Consider the following 24383-nt stretch of genomic DNA (forward strand, 5'->3'; position numbering starts at 1 on the left):
TGATCTTGTTGTTGCATATATTTTTATAGATGCCAAACAATTTATAACACCGTATCTGGTTAAAATTTTTAATAAAATTTATCATAATGGCATATATCCGATATCATGGACAAAAGGAAAATTTTGTCCCACTTACTTAGTTATAGTATCGAAAAGATGACACAAAGTTGGACAACAATACCACCGACTTAACTAATACAGGATATAAACGGAAATTAACAGATACATATGACAGAAAAGTAACAAAGATATGAAGATAAACATTATGTTCAAACAAAAAAACCCAAATTTTTACAGAGAATGTACAAAAAAAGCAAGTCTAAAAGTACAGGTTACCAGGTGGGTGGAGGGGCGGAAAGGGAAAAAGTTTTTTAAAAAGAGTAAAAGATACAAATACAAATCTAAATCCTGATCAAAAAGGAAATATCCGTTTCATGTATTCACAAGCGCTTCCTTGATTGAAATGGCTACCTATGCTAACGGAACGGTTCCGTCTCATCATAATTTAATCAAGCTATTTCATTGGTTGCTGCTAATGTGTTGTGCAGACTGCATGCATCCTGTCCCTGATGAATGCGTGTTTGACCACAGGTAGAAACAAAGGGAGAAAGAAATGATGTCTGCACATCTTAATCCAATTAACGATACAAGAAAGAAATATGTAGACTGGCCACCTGTACTTTGGTTGTAAGAAGGGATTAATGTTATAGTAAAACATAAATCAATTTATATACAATATAAATTATGATTATATATAACTAATTAACAGAACAATACTTGCTTAAACTATCTATTTATATGTTGTTGTCTGCAGATGATGTGGTACTATTTACTATTGACCAGAGCAGTCTTCAGGCATCGCTAGATAGCTGGTATGTTTACTCCCTTAAAAATGAGGACTCAAGAGAAATACTGATAAAACGAAAATATCTATTTTCAGAAAAAAAGATGACAGAATATTAATAATCAATAACACATTAATAATACACAAGTTGAAACTGTGAACATTTTCGCTATCTTGGTGTAAACATTATTGTAATAGAGCCTTATCTGAAGCTATTGAAGCACTGTCTGATCATGCGCTGTTAATGGTTTATATTCGCTATTTTTAGGTTAAAATTTGATGTTAAGACTAAATTGACACTCTTCGATCGTATGGTTGAGCTAATGCGATTACACTGTGCTGAAGTATAGGGCGTATGCGATACAAGTTGCATAGATAGAATACATATGAAATTTTGTAAAAAAAAATACTTTGTGTAAAAAGGCAAACCCCAAATATGGAGTGTTGGGGAAACTTGGAAGGTATTATCTCTAAATACTTTGCAAAGAGAGAGTTTTAAGATACTGGTTGAATCTTACAAATCCTGAATCTATCATGACTGATATTTTTAAAGACCACTTTAACAATGTCAGTTCGCCGAGATGTACAAACTAGTCCAGACTTGTTAACTCTTTCAGAAATTCTAGAATATGGATATTTATGGAGCCATATGGTGCCAAATATAAATTATTTTCCAATACTGCATAAAAGGTTAAGAGACCAACTTATACAGGAATGGCATGGTAGTATAACAAACATGCCAAAACTAGAATACTGTTCAAGATTTAAAACGCTTTTTATTTTTTAACCGTATCTCACAAATGCGGTAATGAATACTTAAGGAAATTATTCAGTAGTTTTGGAATGTCTTCACATGGTTAAGCTATCGAAACTGGAAGGCATAGTGGTATAGCTAGGAATCAAAGAAAATGTCAGAACTATAACTTAAATGTAATAGAATCTGAGTATCATGTGTAATCGACTTGTCCTAAATATAAAAACTTACGTTTAAAATATCTGCCAAAAATATCATAGCCATATTTGTGATAAAATTTGTTGACATCTGCTAAGAAAAAAATCCAATTAAATATATGTTAATATTTGAAAGAAGTTTATGTATTAAGGTTTGAATTTTTACTTACATTTATTTATACGCATGATGCGCATTTTTGAAATAATTATTTTTTTTGTACACTGTTCATTAGCCAAAGACATGTATATGTCGATTATGCTAATAAATGTTGTTGTTGTTTTCTTGCAGCATAGAATGCTATCAAACAAAGCGGAAGTAGGCTCGGTTTAACTGAGTCTGTTCATGGGAGGTAATGGAATTTAAAACACCCGGTGCCCTCTAGCACCGTCTTAAGCTGAACTCTATTATTCAGAAATAGAAACTAGACTCACAATGACCATACTCTTGTTAGCGTAGCAATTTAAGTTAAGGCATCAATACTTGGCAAAGAGTATGTTGAAAAGAAGACTAAACTAAAAGTTGCACAAAATAGCCGGTTTCCCGTATTCGGAATTAATTTTTCGAAATCATCACACTTAAAACACATATTGGTGGTCTTAAAACTGCACCCTATTAAACAATGATCGTATATTTCAACAAGAACTTGGAGGAAAACTTGCATTTTAGATAAGAATGACGTCACAACAGTAAACGTCCGCTACACGTGTTTTTAAACCTGCAAAGTAATTAGCAAGTTGTATTAATAATTTACCTCAGTCACATGGGATGTAAGTCTTATCGACTTTTCATAACCATTTACCATTGACAGGGTAACTGCAATAATCACTATTTATAATTATTAAAAGTGAACTTAATACCATTCAATCTGTTATAAGTATTTGCATGATTTTACTGCCACTGCGTTGTGAGATACGTTGTCTACGGAAGCAGATCTTGGATAGTCGAGTATTATTATTAATAAAATAAATAACGGATATTACATGAGTATCTTTCATACTGAATTAATTAAACAAGTAAATAAAATATTAAAATGCGAGGCTCGCTCTGCCGATCATTTAATCAATTTCATTCAACTCGTTTAATAACTTCAATGTGGAAAGACACAAAAATAATAATCTTTTTGTTACATGTACTGGTTGGGAACCATTTTCCGGACACATTTTCATATTTCGGCTCCATTATTCCCTAAAAATATATTTGACATAAATGAAGCCCACGCTGCACAAACTTCAGCTCCTTCCACATCCGATGTTGTAATTAGCATCGCGTTGTGACGTAAAATATGGGTTCCATGGGGCCTCAAATGGGGTCACTAAAATAAGTTATTTTTCCCGTCAGGTAAACCAGTATCCGGACAAATATTTTGACGGTGTTTTGTTGTTAATTTGATATCAAAATAAAAAATTAAACTATTTCTACACATTTCTTTATCATTCATCTCTTCAAAATTGCACACGAAACATAACCCGACGTTCAATAGCAGCCGCGAAAGCAAACCGAGGTTGACTATAAAAAAACTCGAATTTCGTCTTATACGAATTCTTGATAATTTCAATAGAAATAGAATAAAATTAGTGCAAACATCGACAGCCCTGCATCTTACGTAACTTTTAGCGTTAAATTAAAAGTAGAACATGTTATCAGCAGACAGTCATTATGTAGTTTGATTATTTCTTCCCCACTTGATACCTCGGCATGTGTGAACTATTGCGCATGCGCAATGCTATCTTCATGCCCCGTTGAGACAGAAAGTTGTTTTGTAAACGCAGGTGAGTTATCATCAAAAATCCAAACATTATACAGCCTTATAAAATAGTGGTTTGTTGTAGACATGAAGAACAAACATCAAAATGATCTAGATGAAACAGTTACATGAATAACAACAAAATAAAGCGGATATTACATGTGTCCGGAAACTGGTCCTGTCTGGAAAATTGTTCCCAACCAATAAACTTTTCCTGCTGAAACATCAAATTATTTCTTTTTTGAATTATCGACTTTGGTATTAACTTAATTTATGCTAACTTTTTTTACACTTACCTCTCCATGAAAATGTACAGAATATTCCTCATAATTTGAACGCAAATAAATTTTATTAAAATAGAGAAAAGTGGAAACTTCACAGGTCGCTCGACACGACAAAAACGAAATTGTTGCAGGGTCGGTTTGATTGAACCTGTTCACCCTTACCCTGCTAAATTTCAATAATGAGCTTGTCAGTCTTTCAATTTGGACATTACCATTAACTGTCACAAGGTCTGTTTACCAAAAAGATACTAACTGAATGGCGAAGAGTGCAGATCTTGATCAGCCTGCACTGGGCAACCATACCGTACTTATAATAAGTTTTACGTCATTGAACTGGAAATTTTGCGCGTGAAGAATGGCTAGTTGGTCAATGTCCAGACCAAGATGAATGAATAAATAAATAAATAAATAAATAAATAAATAAATAAATAAATAAACTAGATGCACACCAATAAGACACTGGTTTCCCCCATTCTGTCACTGTACATGGGTTAGATATATGCAACACAAACGTTTAAGCACTTTATGTATATTAAGTCAAGAAAAAATTACTCTGGTCCACAAACAGAAAACATGTTACACAGCTTCACGTAATATGTAACAATCCTCTAATGTTTTATAACTCTAGGTCAAACACTTTTTAAGATACTTGGGACACGAACTTATATACCCTTAATTAATAATTTTGACGAAGCAAAGCGCCATTACTCTGGTCTGACTCTGAGAAATCCCAGTTAAAATACAAGGTGCAAAACGTCACATGCTGAATGACAATGCTGCGAGACTTGATGACTCTGGGTCAAATACTTTTTGAGATATGCACGACAAAAATTCGGACGGACGGACGGATAGACGGACGGACAAGAGTGACCCTGAGTGCCCCCAACACCCCCCCCCACCAAAAAAAATGGGAGTGGGGGCGGTGGAGCGCAAAAATGAAAAAAAAAAGTATACGTTGATTGAAACTAATTTAAAAAACTACTACCGTTTTGACTATTCAAATCTTGTCCATTTTTTGTCCGTATATGATCCGTGCATAAAAAAGTCTACTTCAGCAAATTCACAAAATATCAGTTATGTTACATGTATTTACTTTATGTCAACCAGAAAAAATGCAAGGGAATGAATAAAATAAAATTGCCACGTTCCAACAACGAACCCCTCAACCCCCATTCCTCTACGAAAAGAAACCATATAGTAGATGAAGAATATGTACGGATGTGTAAATGACTGACATTTACTTAACCCTATCAATTTAGCTACATTTTTAACAAACCTTCACATTTTATTAGCTCACCTGTCACGTAGTGACAAGATGTGTTCTTGTGATCGCCCTTCGTTCGTCGTCTGCCGTCCGTCCGTCGTCCTTCCGTCCGCAATTTCTTGTGAACACGATATAAACCACATTTTTTTTGCAATCGATTTTTATCACACTTGCACATATCTTGTATTGGCATCGAAAACTGGCCAGATCCCATCCAGAGTTCCAGATTTATTGCCCCTTAAATGGTCAAAATTTGCTAATTTAGCTTGTGAACACGATAGAGACCACATTTTGCAATCGATTTTAATCAAACTTGCACACAACTTTTATTCTTGCATTAAAACTACTTTTTTCACTGGATCCGCCCATGTATTAACGGGAGAAAATCGTGTGCAAACAAGGCAAATCACGTGCTGTTAATACCCGATTTTTAGTTTTGAAATACTTTCCCAGGGACGTATATGTAATTTTGCGCAGATTGACATCTGGTATCTGCGTCTTGTTTCTTTCATAAAACCTCTTCTTGAAGCATCAAAGATGCAATCTAAACCGTAGAATGTTTTACTGTATCAGTAACTAACGGCAAATGCGCTGCCCCAACATTGTTCGTACTCGTTTCTTCCCTTGTTTACTCCCCTTTTAAAACTCGGCGTCAATTCAGATTTTGTGGACAACCGTGAATGTTAAAAAATCGCGTGTTTACCTGTGCGATTCTTTGTTTTTAGGTATCATATTTATGATTTTGGTAAGTATCAGTCGGTATGTTTTTATCTAATTTCTCGAAGAATTTATATAAACAGCTTGGAAACTTGACACTACGTTCGTACTCATCCGTACTCCAACTTCGTGTCCGTACTCAATGTAACTCGAATGTAAAGTTATTCTTGAAATTGTGATCGAGTCCACCAAATTGTGAAATGATATGAACAATTATTGGTAATTTTATGTTTGTAATTATGAGAGATAAAAAAAATCGGTTAAAAACATTTAGGATGCGCTTTTGATTGTGTTGTTTATTTCCGGGCCCTGGATACGGATATTTAAAACATGTTTACCGTTTCCAAGAACAACAGGAAAGGTAAATAAAAAATTGCACCGGAATCGTCAAGTCATCACATATGAAAACAATACATAAATCGTCGTGAAATATTTTTTATGCAAGAATAGCGATAATACACGTTTGTTTTGTGTATTAACGTCTGCAGAAGACCTTGGGATATGGTTGTGACCTCGACCTTCGGTCTCGGTCACAAACAATCCCGCGGGCTTCTGCAGTTAATACACAAATAAACGTGTATTATCCCTACACTGGCATAATATATCGGTTCAATAAGACCTCGGTTCCTTTCATAATGGGTTACTGCCCCTGAAAAGGGCAAACATTTCTATTTAAGCCCTTTTAGCTATATAAAGGTTTCATTTATGCTTTGATTCAGTACAAACTTGCACATAATTTTTATCTTGATGATCTCTAGGCCAAGTTAGAAATTGGGTCATGTGGGGTCAAAAACTAGTCCACAAGGTAAAACCGATGGAAAAGCTTGTTAACACTATAGAGGCCACATTTATGACCATATCTTCATGAAAACTAGTCATTAATTTTATCTTCTAATCCCTATGCCAAGTTCAAAACTTGAGCATACGGGGTCAGATACGAGGTCGACCGGTCAAATCAAAGGAAAAGCTTGTTAACAATCTTGAGGCCACATTTATAATCATTTCTCTTCATTAAACTTGGTCAGAATGTTTAACTTGATGATACCTCGACCAGGTTTGAAACGGGGTCATGTGGGGTAAAAAACTAGGTCGCAAGCCCAAATCAAAGGAAAAGTTTGTTAACACTCCAGAGATCATATTTATGACCATATCTTCACGAAACTTGGTAAGAATGTTTATCTTGATGATTCCTAGGTAAATTTCGAAACTGGGTCATATAGGGTCAAAACTTGGTTACATCTCAAATCAAAGGAATAGCTTGTTTACACTGTAGAGCCCTTTTTTGTGACCTTACTTCTTGAACCATGGTCAGAATGTTTATCTTGATGATTCCAATGCTAAGCTTAACAGGTGAGCGATATAGAGTCATTATGACCCTCTTGTTGACTTTATATGTTTATATATTGACTATTTTGTAAACCAAAGACAAAATCATTTCTTTCCTACAAAATACACCAATAAAATATGTGAAAAGATCCTTTAGAAGCATAAAACGCAGTCGCAGACTCGGTTTTTATTGAGTCTTTGCATTGTAGGTAATGGAATGTGCAACACCTCTCAAGCCCGATGGCACCTGCTTAAGTATAACATGATGTAATAGCTATATTTCATATCTTGTAACTGGATGGTAATATTTATATGAAATTTGGTCACTTTAAAGACATTCAAAATTAAAAACGTTTCACCGAGAGATTTTTCGAATTTTATCATTTTTAGGGGAGATAATCGGTATTGAAGTTAACATTGATGCCTATGGGAAATATATAATTTCTTTGATTATGAGAATCTGAGCTTGAGTTTTGGGAAAATTTTGTGGTAGAAAGCTACATGATATGATTCTGATACAAATATAAAAAAGAAATCTGAAATTCACCGTAGGGAAAAGGTGATACTTTTTTTATGTTTTCAGGGGAGGTAACTCATGAAAAGCCAAAATTATCAGAAGAGGTAATCTAAAGGAAATTTTTGAGAACTTCTGTCACTATATAACTTATCAATATGCACCTTATTTCTTTCGTTTGACTTTTTCAAAGCTTACATTATCAAGTTGTATGTACGCTTTTGGTGAAACTGAGGCCTATTACGGGTAGTCATCCTTAAGTAAACAATTATCGTATCTAAACAAACACATTTCATGCTACATATGTGTTGATTTCTTCTACAGTCGATCGCAACACCTGGTAAAGTTTATGTACAAGTTAATGAGGAATTACTTTATACGCTGTTTTACCACGAATTGGTTGACTGAACTGCGACATCACAATCTATTTGGTTTGTCCTTGTCTTAGAAAATGTCAAGTACAAACAACCAGTCGCTGTCACACATGCCCCAGCCGCGTAAAACGTAGCGTCGTATGATCCCGTATAGTCGACCAGGAAACCTGAATTTAAAATATTAGACATTAACTGACAGATAAAAACACTTTCAACATTTTTTTTTCTAACATAATCAGTATTATTTAGATAATTGTTAGTACATTGCGTTATTCACAAACGCAAATTTTCTCGTCATGTGAACCAAAAATAAAAAACAAACCCCGTGAATATTAGTTGGACTTTTATTTTAGATTTTATATTTCAATGAATTAGATTTATCATTGGTCATCATAACAGCTAAATGGATATTGAAAATTCTACAAACAAACATATTATCATGTTTTTTAAAAGTATTTTTAATTGAAGAATCGGAAGTCCAGCTTCACATGTAAGACAACAGTAACACCACCACAAGTGTTAACAAAAATGTTTAATAAATCTATTACAAATGAATTTCGTATTTCAAATGATGGACGTAAATATATTTGAATCCCCAAACCCTTACTTCATGATCAACCAAATCTTGATTTAGTTTTGTACCGGAATAAATAATGTGCGGGCCTTAGTTTTACACCCGGTGTATATACTTCGTCATGAGAACGCGACGTAATCTTCACAAAGGACTGTCAAAATTGCTTCTAATTTGCATCACGTTACTTTCAGAGTAGATTTTCCAAATTTTGTTTGTTTGTTTTGGGTTATACGCCGTTTTTCAACAGTATTTCAGTCATGTAACGGCGGGCAGTTAACCTAACCAGTGTTCCTGGATTCTTTACCAGTACAAACCTGTTCTCCGCAAGTAACTGCCAACTTCCCCATATGAATCAGAGGTGTAGGACGAATGATTTCAGACACAATGTCTTTTATCAAATCGTCACGGAGAACATATGCCCGCCCCGAGGATCGAACTCACGACCGCGCGATCCGTAGACCGACGCTCTCCCTATTTAGCTAAGCGGGATTTTCCAGATTACAAACTGCGAGTACATGTACCAGTTTGGAAACACATCTCTGAAAAATCACACTGTATATTCTCTTACTTTACAATTAGTTACAGTTATTTTGTTTTATTTAAAAATGACATAAATCTGATGCTTTGACGCCTTTAAATACTTCGTTTATTTGTTTTGGTGTTAGTTTGTAATATTTGTTCTTCATTTACAGAAAGCCATGTACATTTTCGTCGAAAATATTGAAAGAAAAAAGTAATATAAAGACTAATTATTATGTCCATCATTCACGAGGAGTCTTACATTCTGTTTAAACTTTTAGAAGCTTTCGTTAAGTGATTTTAGTGATCATCTTTACAAATCCAAATTTAAATAAATTTATACAAAATGCAAGTGTTACAAAAATAGACCTTTGAACAAAGTTTTAGACATTTTAACGATATCCAATGGCCATCTTTCTCTGAAATATATTACTTCAAATGTGTAAAATCTTCTTCAAATATATTTAACCTTACTAAATATACAGGTTAAGTTTGCATATAGAGATATATTCATATTTTAATGTCATATTGTTTTAAACAGCCAGTTTTTAGTGGTAGTATACACTTGCTGTAACCTAAAGCATAGTACTGTTTATACATATAAACTTTTAATTTTATGTTTACATAGTTATAACACGATTTGGAGTAATTATTCATGCTTTAAACATAAAATTTGGATGTAATATACCTTTAAGAATACCGAATAATCTTTTCATTTGTCTTCACATCAACACTTTTTTGCATTGCAATACGACCAGCTTAATAACAAAAGAGAGTTTTTGTTATATAATATATAATATATATTATTGTTTCGATAATTATTGTAAGTTAACACCTATCGGCAAATGGTGGTCCTAGAAGATTTGCAATACCTTGCATGAAGAGGATGAATCCGCAAAAGAAGTTGTCAAACGCCGTTTTTCCAACTATATCTATCAAAATACACGTCAGGAGAACTTCCTGTGGTGCAGAAAATAATCCAAAACATCCTGACAAAATTGCAAGAGGAATGAACTCCTGAAATACAGGCACAAGTAAAATAGCTACGCCGCACAATCCTGTAGATATCCCATAAACCACCGCTCCGTTAACGCACTTCCGGTTACATAGGACGCCGTATCCAATTATGCCAAAGAAATGGACAATTCCGATAATTGAAAGCAGGTAACTTGATTTCTGGATACTTATCCCTATGTCCACAGTGTTAGAAACTATGAACATGTAAGGTACATCATACCAGAAGTACATAACAAAATTTGAAAGAGCAAACATTAGAAATTTTATGCTTTTCAACTGAGATAAGTACGTCAGGGGTCGTTCTTTGGCATGTAATGGAGTTTTTTCACCAGTCGGTACATCTGGGACAGAATGAATCTTAATATCTTTTGCAGCCAGTGAGTTTAAACAGCAACGTAATGGGAAATACGATAAGCTACATTTATTAAAAGCGGTAATACTTTTATTTTGCTTTACTGGACAAAACAAAGCACCACAGACAATGATGTTTGAAACTAATCCACTTATTACTAAGAGAGCACCTCTCCATCCATACGTTGAGATGAAATACTCTGTTAACGGAGCAAATATTACTGTTCCGAGACCAGCACCACACTCCGCTATACCAAAAGCAAGAGCGAGTTTTTCATCGAAATAATCTGTCACAATCTGGAATGTGCTAAAGTAAGGTAAGGACATTCCGATTCCACCGAATAATCCATAGAATATAACTAACATAGGAATGGAAGTAGAACATGACCCAATTGCAAAACCAACTGTTACAATCAGTCCTCCCAACATCGTTGCTAGACGGGGACCAATGTTTGCTGTTATTATTCCTGCTGTTGGAGCGAGCAATAATGGCATAGAGAAAAACAAGGAGCCAGTCCAAGCTGTATTACTTTTTGTTTCATTGAACCCTTCTAAAATTTGTATGTAGAGGATTCCAAACGCATTACTACATCCGTCATAAATGATACTAAAAACAAGTGCTGCAAACACCACAACCCAGCCTCTTCCACCGTCAGGTGCTGTTACATCCCGGTCTTTGATATTAACAGGGTCAGCAACCATAGTACTTGGCTAACTGCTGTAGAACAGAATCAGAGAAATAGCAATACATTCAGATATTATTATTACTCATGTTCATGTACAGAAAGTGCCTTAGATGCAATGGTAAATACAAATGAAAAATCATAATTATTCAAGTTAAGAAGAATTATCTTTTAAACTTATATACTTTAAAAGTTTTTCATATATCAATGAATGATTTTAAAACTTTTTTTGCTGCAATATGATCACAAAGAAAAAGTAAACCTCACCTCAACCACGAAGCTTTTACTTAAGTATCAAACATACATAATATGTCAGATTACAGCAAAGGTATACTTATAAATTATGAAAAAATGAAAACTGCTTAAATCTGAATGTTAGTTTATATTCAAAACTTCGACACAAAGGATATACGTATTTTAGCATGAACTTACTTCCATATCAGACGAAAATATATTTATGAACTAATTAACTTTTAAAATTAACATTTACTCTCATTATCAAGCGCTGTTTTTACATTGCATGTAAAGTATTTGAATAATAATGAAATGACTAAATTATGAACAGATGATCATGTTGTAGTACACTACATGATGGATTATGAAGGTGTCATTATTTCGACTTATTAATCTATGACTCTCACGAAGCGTCTGAGACCGATGGACATACACAACTAAACTGTACCAAGGGTAGAGATGTACATCACTCGCACCTGCTTCGTGGATCACGGTTATACCGCTTCGAGCACAGATAAGTTTAAAAATCAAGAACAAACTATTTAGACTACCTCTAATGAAACAACCTAGCTGGAGTATACTAGAATTAACAGGGAATGTTCCATATGTTAAGTACGTTCTTAATATTATGCACAAGTTTCGACATTACCTCTAAAAAGTGAGGTTGTCTCCGCAGACAGAGTTTACCAATACGATAATGACGAAGAAACGACCAATTCCGCCGCTGTTTAGTATTTGTTTTTATCTTCTTCTGTATACAAAATATAATGAGGGAAAATCAGTTTGTACATATATATATATATTCAGTGACCACTTGTTTCAAATCCTATTCTAGAGGTATTAAAACATTTAAGTGATCTCGTTTACATCGCTTTAGGGCATGATCACGTATACACCAAGAACTTTAGTGAGAATATGATTTAATTGATATCATTTATATATCGTTTATATATTGTTTTTACTTTTTACTTTTTGCTATTGAACAGTATTATAGCTTTATTAAGTATGTAATATATTATTAGATACGGATAAACAATGTGGTTATCTAAATTCTTTTGCAGTTTTGTTTCGTTTCTTTTTTGAAAAACATTTAATCCAACCGTAAACATAGAAATTCATGATTTACTTGCTAGATATAAGTAAAAGCGCATTACAGTGGTTTATTATTGTTTTACCTCGTTGTTTTTTTTTAAAAGATAAATTTTGCACATCCAGGCCAGTTTCTAAAATGCGGGTCTAATATGAGGGTAATAAAGTATTGTACATTGTAGCTTGGTAAAGTTATAAATTTTTCTCTTCCAGTACGATCCTCTCTCTTGGTAACATTGTCGTGAGCGGATAAATTAATTGCAATTTGATCATTTTTTGCAAAAGAAACTAGGACTTAAGATAGCTTTTGACCTGTTATGTACAATTTCTTATGTTTAATTTTGAAAACAGACGGATAATATGAGGAATACATTAAAGCAAAGACTTTGTAGAAAATCAAGGTTTCTAAAATCAATTTTACTATGTAAAACACCTTGTTCATTTGTCGATTTCATCATTTTTTATCTTTATTAGTTAATATCTATCTATAAGTTATGTTTTGAATTAGTACTGTTGTATGCTATCTACGTATCGAAACAATAAGTGTTTGAAGAATGTCGCACATGAAGAAGTAACTTAATTAGATTTGTGTTCATAGGACAGGGATGCCCCCACATACTCTGCCATCCTCTATATAGAAAAAAAATATCAAAGTCCCATAAGTGCAGTAAAAGTATTCAAAGAAAACAATCCTTCCTTTATTGTCATCTGCACATCAAGCTTGTTCATCTGTGACAGTTTGAAGCAAATCAGGCTAATAGTGTTGGAGTTGGGCAAATATGACTTTTCTCTATATTCCATATAGCAAAAGCCTTCTGACTCAATATTAATCTAACAATGTTTTCTTTTCTTCATCATTGTCACCTATAAAAGAAATGAAAAGACATAGCATGCCGCCAACATTAAATCGCCCCTATTGGATGTACACACGTATTGGTTGTAAGTTATATACTGACTATAAGGGTTAGGGTTAGGTTTAAGGTAGCAAGGTACACTTCGGTTCGAACATTTTGGGCACAGACAGGGTTACATGTAGCGAGTCGTAATATTGCACTTCCCTAAAGAGCTGGAGCAGAGTGGCCATTTTATAATTTGCCTGCATGTTTTGTGCTTTCAATCAATGACAAAATCAGTACTCTCATACAAGAATAACGAAACTTATCAAAACAAATGTTGTACCCAACCCATTGAAAATAACATGCAAAAATCACAAAATTAGCACTTTTCAGACAGCCTGCCACGATCACGCTGCGAGAATTAAGTCCAATTCTTTTGCATTTATCAATTCAATAGGCCCTACTGAACTACAGGATATGAATGGAATGGGGGCCAATCCAGCTCGTTTTTTCACACAACTCCAAAAATGTACCTGAGTGTCAATCAAAAAGCATGAAACTCTTCAATGTTTTGATTTTCCCTCACCGGAAATGACACATTACTAGTAATCCATACAAAGCTAGAAGCTGTACGTTAGTTTTACAACTGAATTCAGAATTTTACATGTATCGGCTATTTAAAGTTTCTAAAGAATTAACAATCATTATTTCTCACTGTACTTTACAGACATCCAAAATCACCATATTCTAATTAGTAAAAATATTGACGGGGGCCAAAATTCGAAGTGTACCCTGCTACCTTAAGTCTTTTTTCAGGTTCTTGTTCATACCTATACCACTGTATTCTGGTAAAAGAATATGTTATGAATAAAATAAAACTGACAGAAAACAATAAATCTTACTAATTTGTTGTGTATTTCATCTTATTTAAGTATACTGCAAATCAAGGGAAGTAACAAAAATGTGAGTTAAAAATACTTCAGACACAGCTCCATTTCTTGAAATAAAAATGACTGAAGAGGAATAAATGGCCAAAATCTTTTTCTGTTTGTAAGCTGTTATACATCAGCCTTACAAAATACAAGTTATTTATTAGAAACCTATATCAGAATGAAAAATGACTTTACAATGTTTGTTCAACATAGCCGACTCTTCGGAAAGACAAATACCCTCTTAAAATGCTTTTATATACAAATATATTAGTAAGATCAAAATCACTTTGTATTACAAGTGTAAACAAAAGCCTTATTGCTCAATATAAATAATCCATATAAGTACAAACAATAAAAAAAGCAGAGAATTCAACCCCATTCTTTCACAGTAAAAAAAGTCTTTAGATCAAGGGAGGCAAATCTTTAAACCATGTTGAACTGAGATTTCCACCTGCAGAGACTATTACAAAAGCCCACAAAACACTAATTAATGAGCTCTACTGAAATATGACACTTTGTCCGGCAGATAAGCCCATACTTCATGATAACAACACATTTCTGTCCATTTCTTAATAGCTCTTGTTGAGTGCACAGTGAATTATGAAGGAATATCCTAAAAAATCTAGAAAAAGTTGTAACAGGAGTAAAAGAGCTAGACAAAACTGGTTTAAAAAGGGCCATAATGGCAATGTTAGCAGACAGTTTGTTAGTGAGACATCAAATGCTTCAAGTGCTGATGCTGAAACTCAAGATTTCCATGGCCTAGACTCACAAGTGAAGACCGTTACAAGGCTGGAAAAGTCTGTAGCTGCTGATGTGCTCAATGCCGCCAGCTGTGCAACACCTGGTATCCTACCATACAAACTCAGGCCTGCACAAGACAGCAATCAAACTGCAAACAAGAGAGAAGAAGGAATAAATGAAGCACAGGATTCAAATGAAAACATAATCGTCAACATAAAAAAAACTTAAAAGTGCTTTCGAACTGGTATCTAAACATGTCTGTGAAAAGCCAAATATAATGACGTCTGTTGCAGACAGAAAAGGATTATGTATTTCTTTGGAGGTAAAATGCCAGAACTGTGACTTTGCTACCGGACATATACCTCTGTTTGACTCCATAAAAACAAAACAGGGCCAAGAATCTGTCACGATCAATAACACAGTACTCATGCCAGTGATGACGTCAAAACTTGGAATTACTGACATACAGCTTGTGCTCTCCTGCTTTAACATCCGTGCTCCAAACAAGCGTGGAATGCAAAGAAAACTCAACAATGTCTCTTATCAAGTACAGTCACTTAACAAAGAACAACTGGTAAGAAACCAGAGGTATGTTAAAAAGGTACAGTACCTGGCACAGTCATCAGGCGGAACCGACATTGAATATGATGTTTCGTACACCAGTCGTCCAAAAGCTGGCGAAACGACAGCGACACAGTGCTTTGCTCCTGTAATAGAAAAAACAACAGTTAAACACTTACCAGTTGACATCCAAATTGCAAATAAACCTTGCTCATTGAGGAACTGCTCCCACAATAACAAAAATGCCGAAAAGACTATGCAACTGACACATCTATAAATCAAGCAGAGCCAACACTTTTGAAGGAATCAATAAAAGCATATCCGACAAAAAATTTTAAGTGTACAAACAATTACAACAGACGGAAGTTTCCAACTTGCTAAAGCGGTATGTGATATCAATGCCAAAACCTCAGCTAAGATTCTTCACTACCAGTGCTTTGTGCACAATATGCGCAACTTGCACAAACACTTGAAAGCTGTCAAATTAAAGTCAACTACTAGGAAAAATAAAACTGTGTATACCCAGCTAGTGGCTACAAGTCTGCGCTCTAGAATTCGGGCTGAGCTGAAGAACATCAAGCTTGATTGTAGAAATATGGACCAATATGTGCACCAGGCTCAAAAGTGTATGACAAACATTATTCGTTGTAGTACCAATGACCATTCCATGTGCAGAAGTGCTTCAATGATCTGTACAGCTCATCTGAAAAAAGTACATATTCATAAACATATGCGCTATTTACCAGAACAAAAGTACATGCAACTGTCACTGTCAGAGAAGAACTCTTTACAGAAAGTAATAGATAAATACTTTGGAAAACAACAGCTTAAGGACACTTGTAGATTTTTTTCAACTAATGCATGCGAGTCATTACACGGTCGCCTATTTCAGTACGCCCCTAAGTCTGGAGTAGAAACTTCCCAGGTCTGTGTCACTCGGTAACCCTGGGAGCGAGCATAGGCCGGGGAATGTCGCTACTTGAGATGGCATGATATATGGGCATAGCGGTGAATTACGACGATCCTTTTTACAAGTACATACAATCAGTGGATAAGACTGCACACTACCACGCCAGACGCAGACGCACATACAAGTACAAAAGTACAAGGTACCTTAATCGAAAGAAAAAGGCATACCGGTCTGTGCTTTCTGCCTCTGTGTATGGTAGTGAAACAGTTGCAAGTATAGATCATGCATATGGTGTAAATCTAAATTTGTAAAACAGGTAAACAGTTAAATTTAAAAGCAAATCATGCAAAATAACAGAACTGAAACTGGGTACCTTACAGTAGACAGCTGGGAAAAGCAAAATGGCCATAGCAAGCACCATCATTTTTACAAACACTTCTATTATTATGAATGGCTTGGGGTTCATAGGACAAATGAGCTATATTTATACATAACTTGTTATGGCACAAGTGCGAAACATGCATATCAGGGCTAAGCTGTATATTGTTTTGCAAAAACTGTGCTAAACGATGCACTCTGCATTTTATTTGTTTGCCCTCGTAAGTGAAACGGATTTCTCCGTAGCCGCTAGCATTGCAACTTCCGGTCCAGATAATACAATTATCTTGAACCGACTGTGTCTTTTTTTATATTTTTTTCTTGTAAACGCACTCTTTCGTTTACATCAATATGCAAACTGAAAAATGCTACTGCCATTTTGCTTAAAAATTCAGCTTAAAAAGCAGGAATATGCAAAGCAAGAACAGAAATGTGTGAAATCATGAAGGTTTGCCATTAACGCATACGAGAAACCTGTTTCAGTCTTTTAAAACTCTAATTTTAATGAAAAAGGGGCCAAACTAAAACAAATTTGCCGAAATACAATTAAAAACTCAAAAGAAATAGTGTAAGATGCATACCGAACATATTGCGGTATGTTTTCAACTGAGCTACATTTTTCGCCATTTCCAGGTAGAATTACCTCCCTTTGTTTACATGCAAATTCCTCTTAAAATACACAGTACTCAATAATAAATGAGCCATAATTTTGATCAGCATTTGCGTATGAATGTGTTTTGCGATAGAAAAGTGAGTTTAGCACAAATGCAAAATCCATCAAATTTCCTTAAGGTAGAAAGGTACACTTCGGTTCGAACATTTTGGGCACGGACAGGGTTACATGTAGCGAGTCGTAGCAGTGTGGCCATTTTATAATTTGCTTGCATGTTTTGTGCTTTCAATCAATGACAACATCAGTACTCTCATACAAGAACAAAGAAACTTATCAAAACAAATGTTGTACCCAACCCATTGAAAATAACATGCAAAAATCACAAAATTAGCACTTTTCAGACAGCCTGCCACGATCACGCTGCAAGAATTAAGTCCAATTCTTTTGCGTTTGTCAGTTCAATAGGCCCTACTGAACTACAGGATATGAATGGAATGGGGGCCCATCCAGCTCGTTTTTTCACAAAACTCTAAAAATGTACCTGAGTGTCAATCAAAAAGCATGAAACTCTTCAATGTTTTTGATTTTCCCTCACCGGAAATGACACATTAATCCATACAAAGCTAGCAGCTGTACGTTAGTTTTACAATTGAATTCAGAATTTTACATGTATCGGTTATTTAAAGTTTCTAAAGAATTAACAATCATTATTTCTCACTGTACTTTACAGACATCCAAAATCACCATATTCTAATTAGTAAAAATATTGACGGGGGCCAAAATTCGAAGTGTACCCTGCTGCCTAACATAGGTTTAATAGTGTACATTCAATGCGTGCGTACACTCAATGCGGGAGTTTTAACGCTATACGATACACGTCATAACTAAAAACTGCGGAGTTTAAATAAATAAACTGTGAAATATAAAGCAGATATATTAGAGTAATATTCTTATTGAATTTCTGGGTGAAAACGTGATCCTGTCTGCACGTGGAGTAAACGCGATCATTTGAACAACTTTCTAAACATGTATCTAAGAACCGACTTTTAAAGATACGTACAAATGAACTCATAAATGAAAACTGATTTTCCTCTCTTCACATGCTGACCATACGTTGAAAATGTACGTTAAAAAGGTGAAATTGGTCATTCGTCGGCATTTTCGCATTGGGTTTCAACTGTACCTTTGCAGTTAACGTCCTTGTGGAGAGATAATCTGGAAATACGTGCGTGATTCATGGTGCAATGAACGTTAGAATCTCCCTGGGTTAGTTCCTATGCTGGTGTAGGCTGTTTCATTATAGAAAATGGTCTGAATGATGAAGCGAAATCGGTGTAAACGTGATCCATGCAGCAGATGCGCGTGACGTTCATACGTTGTACTAAATATTTTTGTATATTGCGCTTAAAGACATGGAAGCAAATGACTTAATCTCAACGTAAAGTATTTTAGTAACTTGGGAACGTTTCAGCTCTCTTAGGAGAAAACCTTAGTAATACCATCTTTTGCAGGAGAAATTTATAATAAAAAGTATTTTATGTATTTTGTACATAACAATACGTAAATCCGATCACCATAATAGTAATAAAAATAATAATAGTAATAATAATAATAATAATAATAATATGAATATATGATTATAGAATGTTTATTACAATGTATATCATTTGGCCGCTCTTTAATAAATACGTTTTTGAAAAATCGAACTGAAAATATATATAATTTATTGTGTTAGAAATTTTGTACTTACTTTCGCAAGGGTTTTGTTGTTAATCCTACGCAGACCGAAGCTTTTTTTTAAAATCCTTATCTTTTTGTGTCAGTACAAAATATGTGTATACAGTTGCGAACCCCAGCATATTAATTAACATTCTGAAATGTATTATATTAATGATAGAATGTCACGAGACATTAAATGCATATAAACGTATATACATGTATATTAGGGATGTATCATTGAAATAATTATGTAAGTACAATACATCTCAATATAATACTGTAAAACCGTTACTATTTCGCTACGTATATAATTTAGTTATCGAAACAGAATATATATATATATTATACATTATAAATAATGTCGGTATATACATGTATAAAGTAATGCACTGTTCTAAAAGCACAAACACTTGAAGCGGGTACAAATGCTGAAAAACCCCATACTTGAACAGAAGTTTATCTACTTATCGGTATTCAAAATTGCATGACGTAATTATCAGTAAAATTATTAAAATTTACTTTGAAGGTCACACAGTCCGTCTAAGATCCCGCCAAGAAACCCGAGCGTGTTTCGAGTATCATCATCTTCTAAGTCGTCAGACGCCCCATCGAGTACGGTGAACAGTTCGAAGAGGAATCATTTGCCCGACTATTTTCCGATTTTGCTCTCTCCTGTACTCGCGAGTCCGAGTCCATTTCATCACCAATGCCTTCTTTCTCCCAAGAGTCACACTCAATCAATTAGCTTTCATCAAGTTTCTCATCATCCTATTTCATTCACATTTTCATTTTTTTTCTAATCTACATCTTGATGACATAGGTTTTCTGTTTGCCTCTCTGCATTTGTCTGCTCCGTTTGCTTTTCGACAACACTAGATGTGCGCATAGTTAAAATCTGACGGACAATTTCTTCTAAAATGTCTTATTTTCTTGCATTTAAGGCATAATGGCCAAAGTTGGTCAAATTTGGAGTTTATCGTCGTCGTTTTTCAGCGACTTCTGTCTCGACTATTTGCACACTAGTGTTAATGTTAATGTTTTTCCTGACGTGTAACGTAGGAAATGCTGTTTGTTTTACGCAGTACAGTTCCATGATCTGCCATGACATATTTGCTGCAATGTTTTATTATCGTATGCTGGTAGCATGTAAAGCCGTAAACAGACTCCTTGCTTGTCAATGTTGACTAAGAATACGTTCAATTTCTTTTTGTTTATGATGTAAAATGATTTACCTCTCATTTCAATGACACTTTCCATCCTGTTTAAAACAACCACAATACCAATATTTTAATTTTCCTCTTCTTGATGCACTCTTAATTTCGGGATGACATCCGAAGTTCTCGAAGTAAGGAGGTAACGCCAGAGATTGCTATAAAGTGAAAATTCGTTGCCGTAACCGTCTTCGCCATATCATCCTCGTTAGACAGAGCTGAACGTAATGGTGTATCTTGAACCGCGACAGACAAATTTTAACTTAAACTCAACGTACATCTTTTCTTTTTGCATTGTTCATCAGTCAGCGGTATTTTCGTCATGCAGTGGGTCTGAGAATGATTTTTATGTCTTATATTTTTCTTACTTTACGTAGGGAAAAAGAGTTTTTCAGCCACTTTCATTTCAACTATACGCACATCAGTGTTAATGTTAAGATTTTCCTTTGTCAAGTAGGAACTGTCGTCTTTTTTTACACAGTACAGTTCCATAATATGCCATAATATATTTCATGCAGTTTTCATTGGCACGTTCTGGTAGCCAAAGAAGTCATAAATAGACTACTTGCTTGTCAATGCTGACTACATTCATTTTCTATTTGCTTATGATGTAAATCGATTTCCCTCACATTTTGATGACAACATTCATCTTGTTAAAATCAACCATAATCCCGTTATTTCCATCTCTCTACAAAATGTTTTATATTTGAATCAAATTTTTCACATATTTCTGTATTATGAATTCAGAAATGAGTCCTTCTATAGGCCTTCTATACATAATGTATTACAAATGCAAAATATTGAGTTGTATTAATTACAAGGCTAGAGAACAATACCATCCTTATGAGAAACCGAATCACGGTTCGATATTGCACAGTTCAAAATTAATAACAAAATACACAATCAGTTTGCAATACAAAATGTCTTTGTAATTCGAATGCAAAATGCAAAATACAGTTAGCGGTTTGTTAGTCGGTTTGTGCCAATTTCATTGTGGCAAATTATTTACAGTACGTTAATATCTCTTTCCACAGTGGTAATTTTTGAAGTAAAGCGTTGTGTTTCATTACACATTAAAATCCAGTGTTATCTAAACAATGAAATTTATAGTAGACGCTGAACATTACGATTTTTCTATATTTTCTGAAGAAGAAAAAACCTCCTTGCAGAAGACAACAAAGTATATTAAATATTTTAACGATAGTTGGCATGATTCATGATGCAGCACTCAAAAAAATGTACACTGCAAATACTGGCTACAAAACTATTGTATTTACAATATGCTCCCGAAATTTAAAGGTGACTGGTTGTTTAGTCATTCTAAAATAAGATACCCGTATATAATCAGAGCTTTAGGACGCCTGATGGTGTGGATTTATTTTCTGTTTAATGACGATGATAGTGTGCTCAAGGGCTAAACGTTAACAGCTTGGGTATAAATAAATTTACATGAAACAGATCAAACAAATCAGAGGACAAATTCTATCTCGGGAACAAAAAAAAAATGAAATAATAATAACAAAAACCAAACAGTCTGCATGTATAGTTTTTTTTTAAATATCTCCACTGTGAAATATTAACATTCGCCACTTTAACTTTATCATTATCTGGGAAACTTTCTGCTCGAGTTCTTGAATGCGTTTGAGTGTCTGCGCTTCAGTGATACCACCCTTTTCTACCCTTCTTCCATTTTTCTATATTGCATAAAATAAAATGTACCTTGTTTTGACAGCAACCGTCTATAATTTTCCGTTAGTTCTTTGTGAGGCTATTGCAAATCTGGACTCTGAGGCTGTGTTTGTGGTGCTCTGTGCTTCCGAGAAATCTACCCTTACCTATCATCTTTTGATGTATCATTACACTCATATGTAACTCAGGTTAGACAATGAACTTTCGTACACTTTACTGTTGAAGTTGTAAAGTACTTATATTCCAAGTCGTGCCTAACTGAAAACAAACACCGATATCTATAAAGAATTTATCCGTTTTTTTTTCACATCAAAAATACCATATCTGAAGTGAGATCACACCCTTGAGATATCAAACAAGAATCGTTTTTTAAATCTGGTGCCAATGGCAATATACATAATACTGTGAAAATTTTTTTTATTGTTAAATTTTCTCTTTCTCGCTGTTTATCCTCACTTTTGACAAAGTCACGTAAAGAACTCCAGCTGATGTTATACAAGCACCGGCGACATAAAAAGCAGCATCGTAATTTCCCGTGACGTCACTTAAGAAACCTGAATAAAAAGAGGAGACATACTTGAGTATCATTGATACATTACAAGTGTACAGAGTAATACTTAGAATGGTGGTTTAGCTGTAACACAAAAACAGTTACATATTTATTAAAATGAACAGAACTAACTCATATAAAGAAAGCGTTATTTGTATGAAAACTAAAAAGCAAAATTTAATAAACAATACATGTTTATTTTTCTACAATGAAATTGTCATTTTATTGACGTATTTCTTAGATTCCAGAAAAGAACACCAGGAAGGTGTCACACTTCCGGATAGTTCAAAGTTTTTAATACGATACTGTAGTCTTAAAACTATAAAAGGTGTGTATATGTATTTGCAATAATGTCCTAGAACTGAAAAGTAAATATTTTCTTCATTGATTTAATCATTTTTTTCCAGAGTCCGCCATTATGCAGTTTTGACAGGTTAAAGTAAGGGAAACAACTATTGTAGAAATATTGAGGAAATCGACATGAGTTATCCATAAAAAGAGAATATACTTGTCACAATTGTTGGTAAACGAACAACATTTTAACAACCATTTACTTATCAAATATACGTTTTACTGTACATATCCATATTACCGGATACATAAATTATTCCTATAAAGTTGTAACCCTTTGAAAAATTGCCATATTTAAAGAAATAAAAATACTAAATATTGTTGAAAACGATGATACATCTAGTTATTTCAGTACTGGGTCATTGTTGCAAATGCATCAAAACGAAGATACGTAACAGTACTTTAAACAAGAGGACCATGATGTCCCTAGGTCGCTCACCTGAGAAACACACCATAACAGTGTAAACATTTTAAACCTAGCGATTTCATGGAAACAAATATTCTGACCAATTTTCATTCAGATTGGACCAAAAATGTGGTCTCTTAAGTGTAAACAAGTATTTTCTTCAATTTGACCTAGTGACCTAGTTTTTGACCCAAGATGACCTACATTCAAACTTGATCTAGATTTTATCAAGGCAATCATTCTGACTAAATTTCATCAACCTCAACTGAAAAATACAGTCTCTATCGCATACAAAACGTTTCGCTTTGATTTGTCCTAGCGACCTAGTTTTTGACCCCAGATAACCCATATTTAAACTTGACCTTAATTTCATCAAGACTATTATTCTGACCAAATTTCATGAAGATCAATTGAAAAATACAGTCTCTATTGCATACACAAGGTTTTTCTTTGATTTGACCTAGTGACCTAGTTCTTAACCACAGATGATCCATATTCTAACTTGACATAGATTTCATCAAAGCAATCATTCTAACTAAATTTCATATATATCCGGTGTTAAATGCAGCCCCTATTGCGTACACAATGTTTTTCTTTGATTTGACCGACTGACCTAGTTTTTGATCCTAGATAGCACATATTCAAAATTCATCTAGATTTCACCCAGACAAACATTCTGATTAAATTTCACGAAGATCCGGTGTAAAAAGCAGCCCCTACTGCATACACAAGGTTTTTCTTTGATTTGACCTAGTGTCCTAGTTTTTGACCCCAGATGACCCATTTTCGAACTTGCCTTAGATTTCATCAAGGTAATCATTCTAACCGAAATTCATGAAGATCAATTAAAAAAATGCAGCCTCTATCGCATACACAATGTTTTTCTTTGATTTGACCGAGTGACCTAGTTTTTGATCCAAGATGAACCATTTTCGAACTAGGCCTAGATTTTATCAAGGTAATCATTCTGACCTAAATTCATGAAGATCAATTGAAA

The 24383-nt window shown here is 34.3% G+C and overlaps 2 protein-coding genes across 4 annotated transcripts in view; both read right to left on the reverse strand.

Moving 5' to 3' along the window:
* Positions 1-9940: 9940 nt before the first annotated feature.
* On the reverse strand, positions 9941-21143 carry LOC128549086 (monocarboxylate transporter 12-B-like). The gene is made up of 3 exons (XM_053525301.1): positions 19699-21143; positions 19211-19332; positions 9941-11198 (listed from the first exon to the last, which is right to left on the reverse strand). Exon 3 carries the CDS (start codon positions 11180-11182, stop codon positions 9941-9943), a length of 1242 nt encoding a protein of 413 aa, XP_053381276.1. The 5' UTR covers positions 11183-11198; positions 19211-19332; positions 19699-21143.
* Positions 21144-22354: 1211 nt separating this feature from the next.
* LOC128554469 (monocarboxylate transporter 12-like) overlaps positions 22355-24383 on the reverse strand; it is a 30908-nt gene continuing 28879 nt past the window's right edge. For all 3 annotated transcript variants that reach the window (XM_053535754.1, XM_053535747.1, XM_053535760.1), the window contains exon 3: positions 22355-22633. In XM_053535754.1, coding sequence (XP_053391729.1) covers positions 22503-22633 — 131 coding nt within the window. In that variant the 3' untranslated portion in view covers positions 22355-22502. The remainder of the gene's footprint in view (positions 22634-24383) is intronic.

The sequence above is a fragment of the Mercenaria mercenaria genome, chromosome 2 (genome assembly GCF_021730395.1).
Source record: "Mercenaria mercenaria strain notata chromosome 2, MADL_Memer_1, whole genome shotgun sequence".
In the NCBI taxonomy this organism is placed as follows: domain Eukaryota; kingdom Metazoa; phylum Mollusca; class Bivalvia; order Venerida; family Veneridae; genus Mercenaria; species Mercenaria mercenaria.

Excerpts from the sequence above, each read along its gene's own strand:
- LOC128549086 (XM_053525301.1), bottom strand. The coding sequence starts at position 11,182 with ATGGTTGCTGACCCTGTTAATATCAAAGACCGGGATGTAACAGCACCT.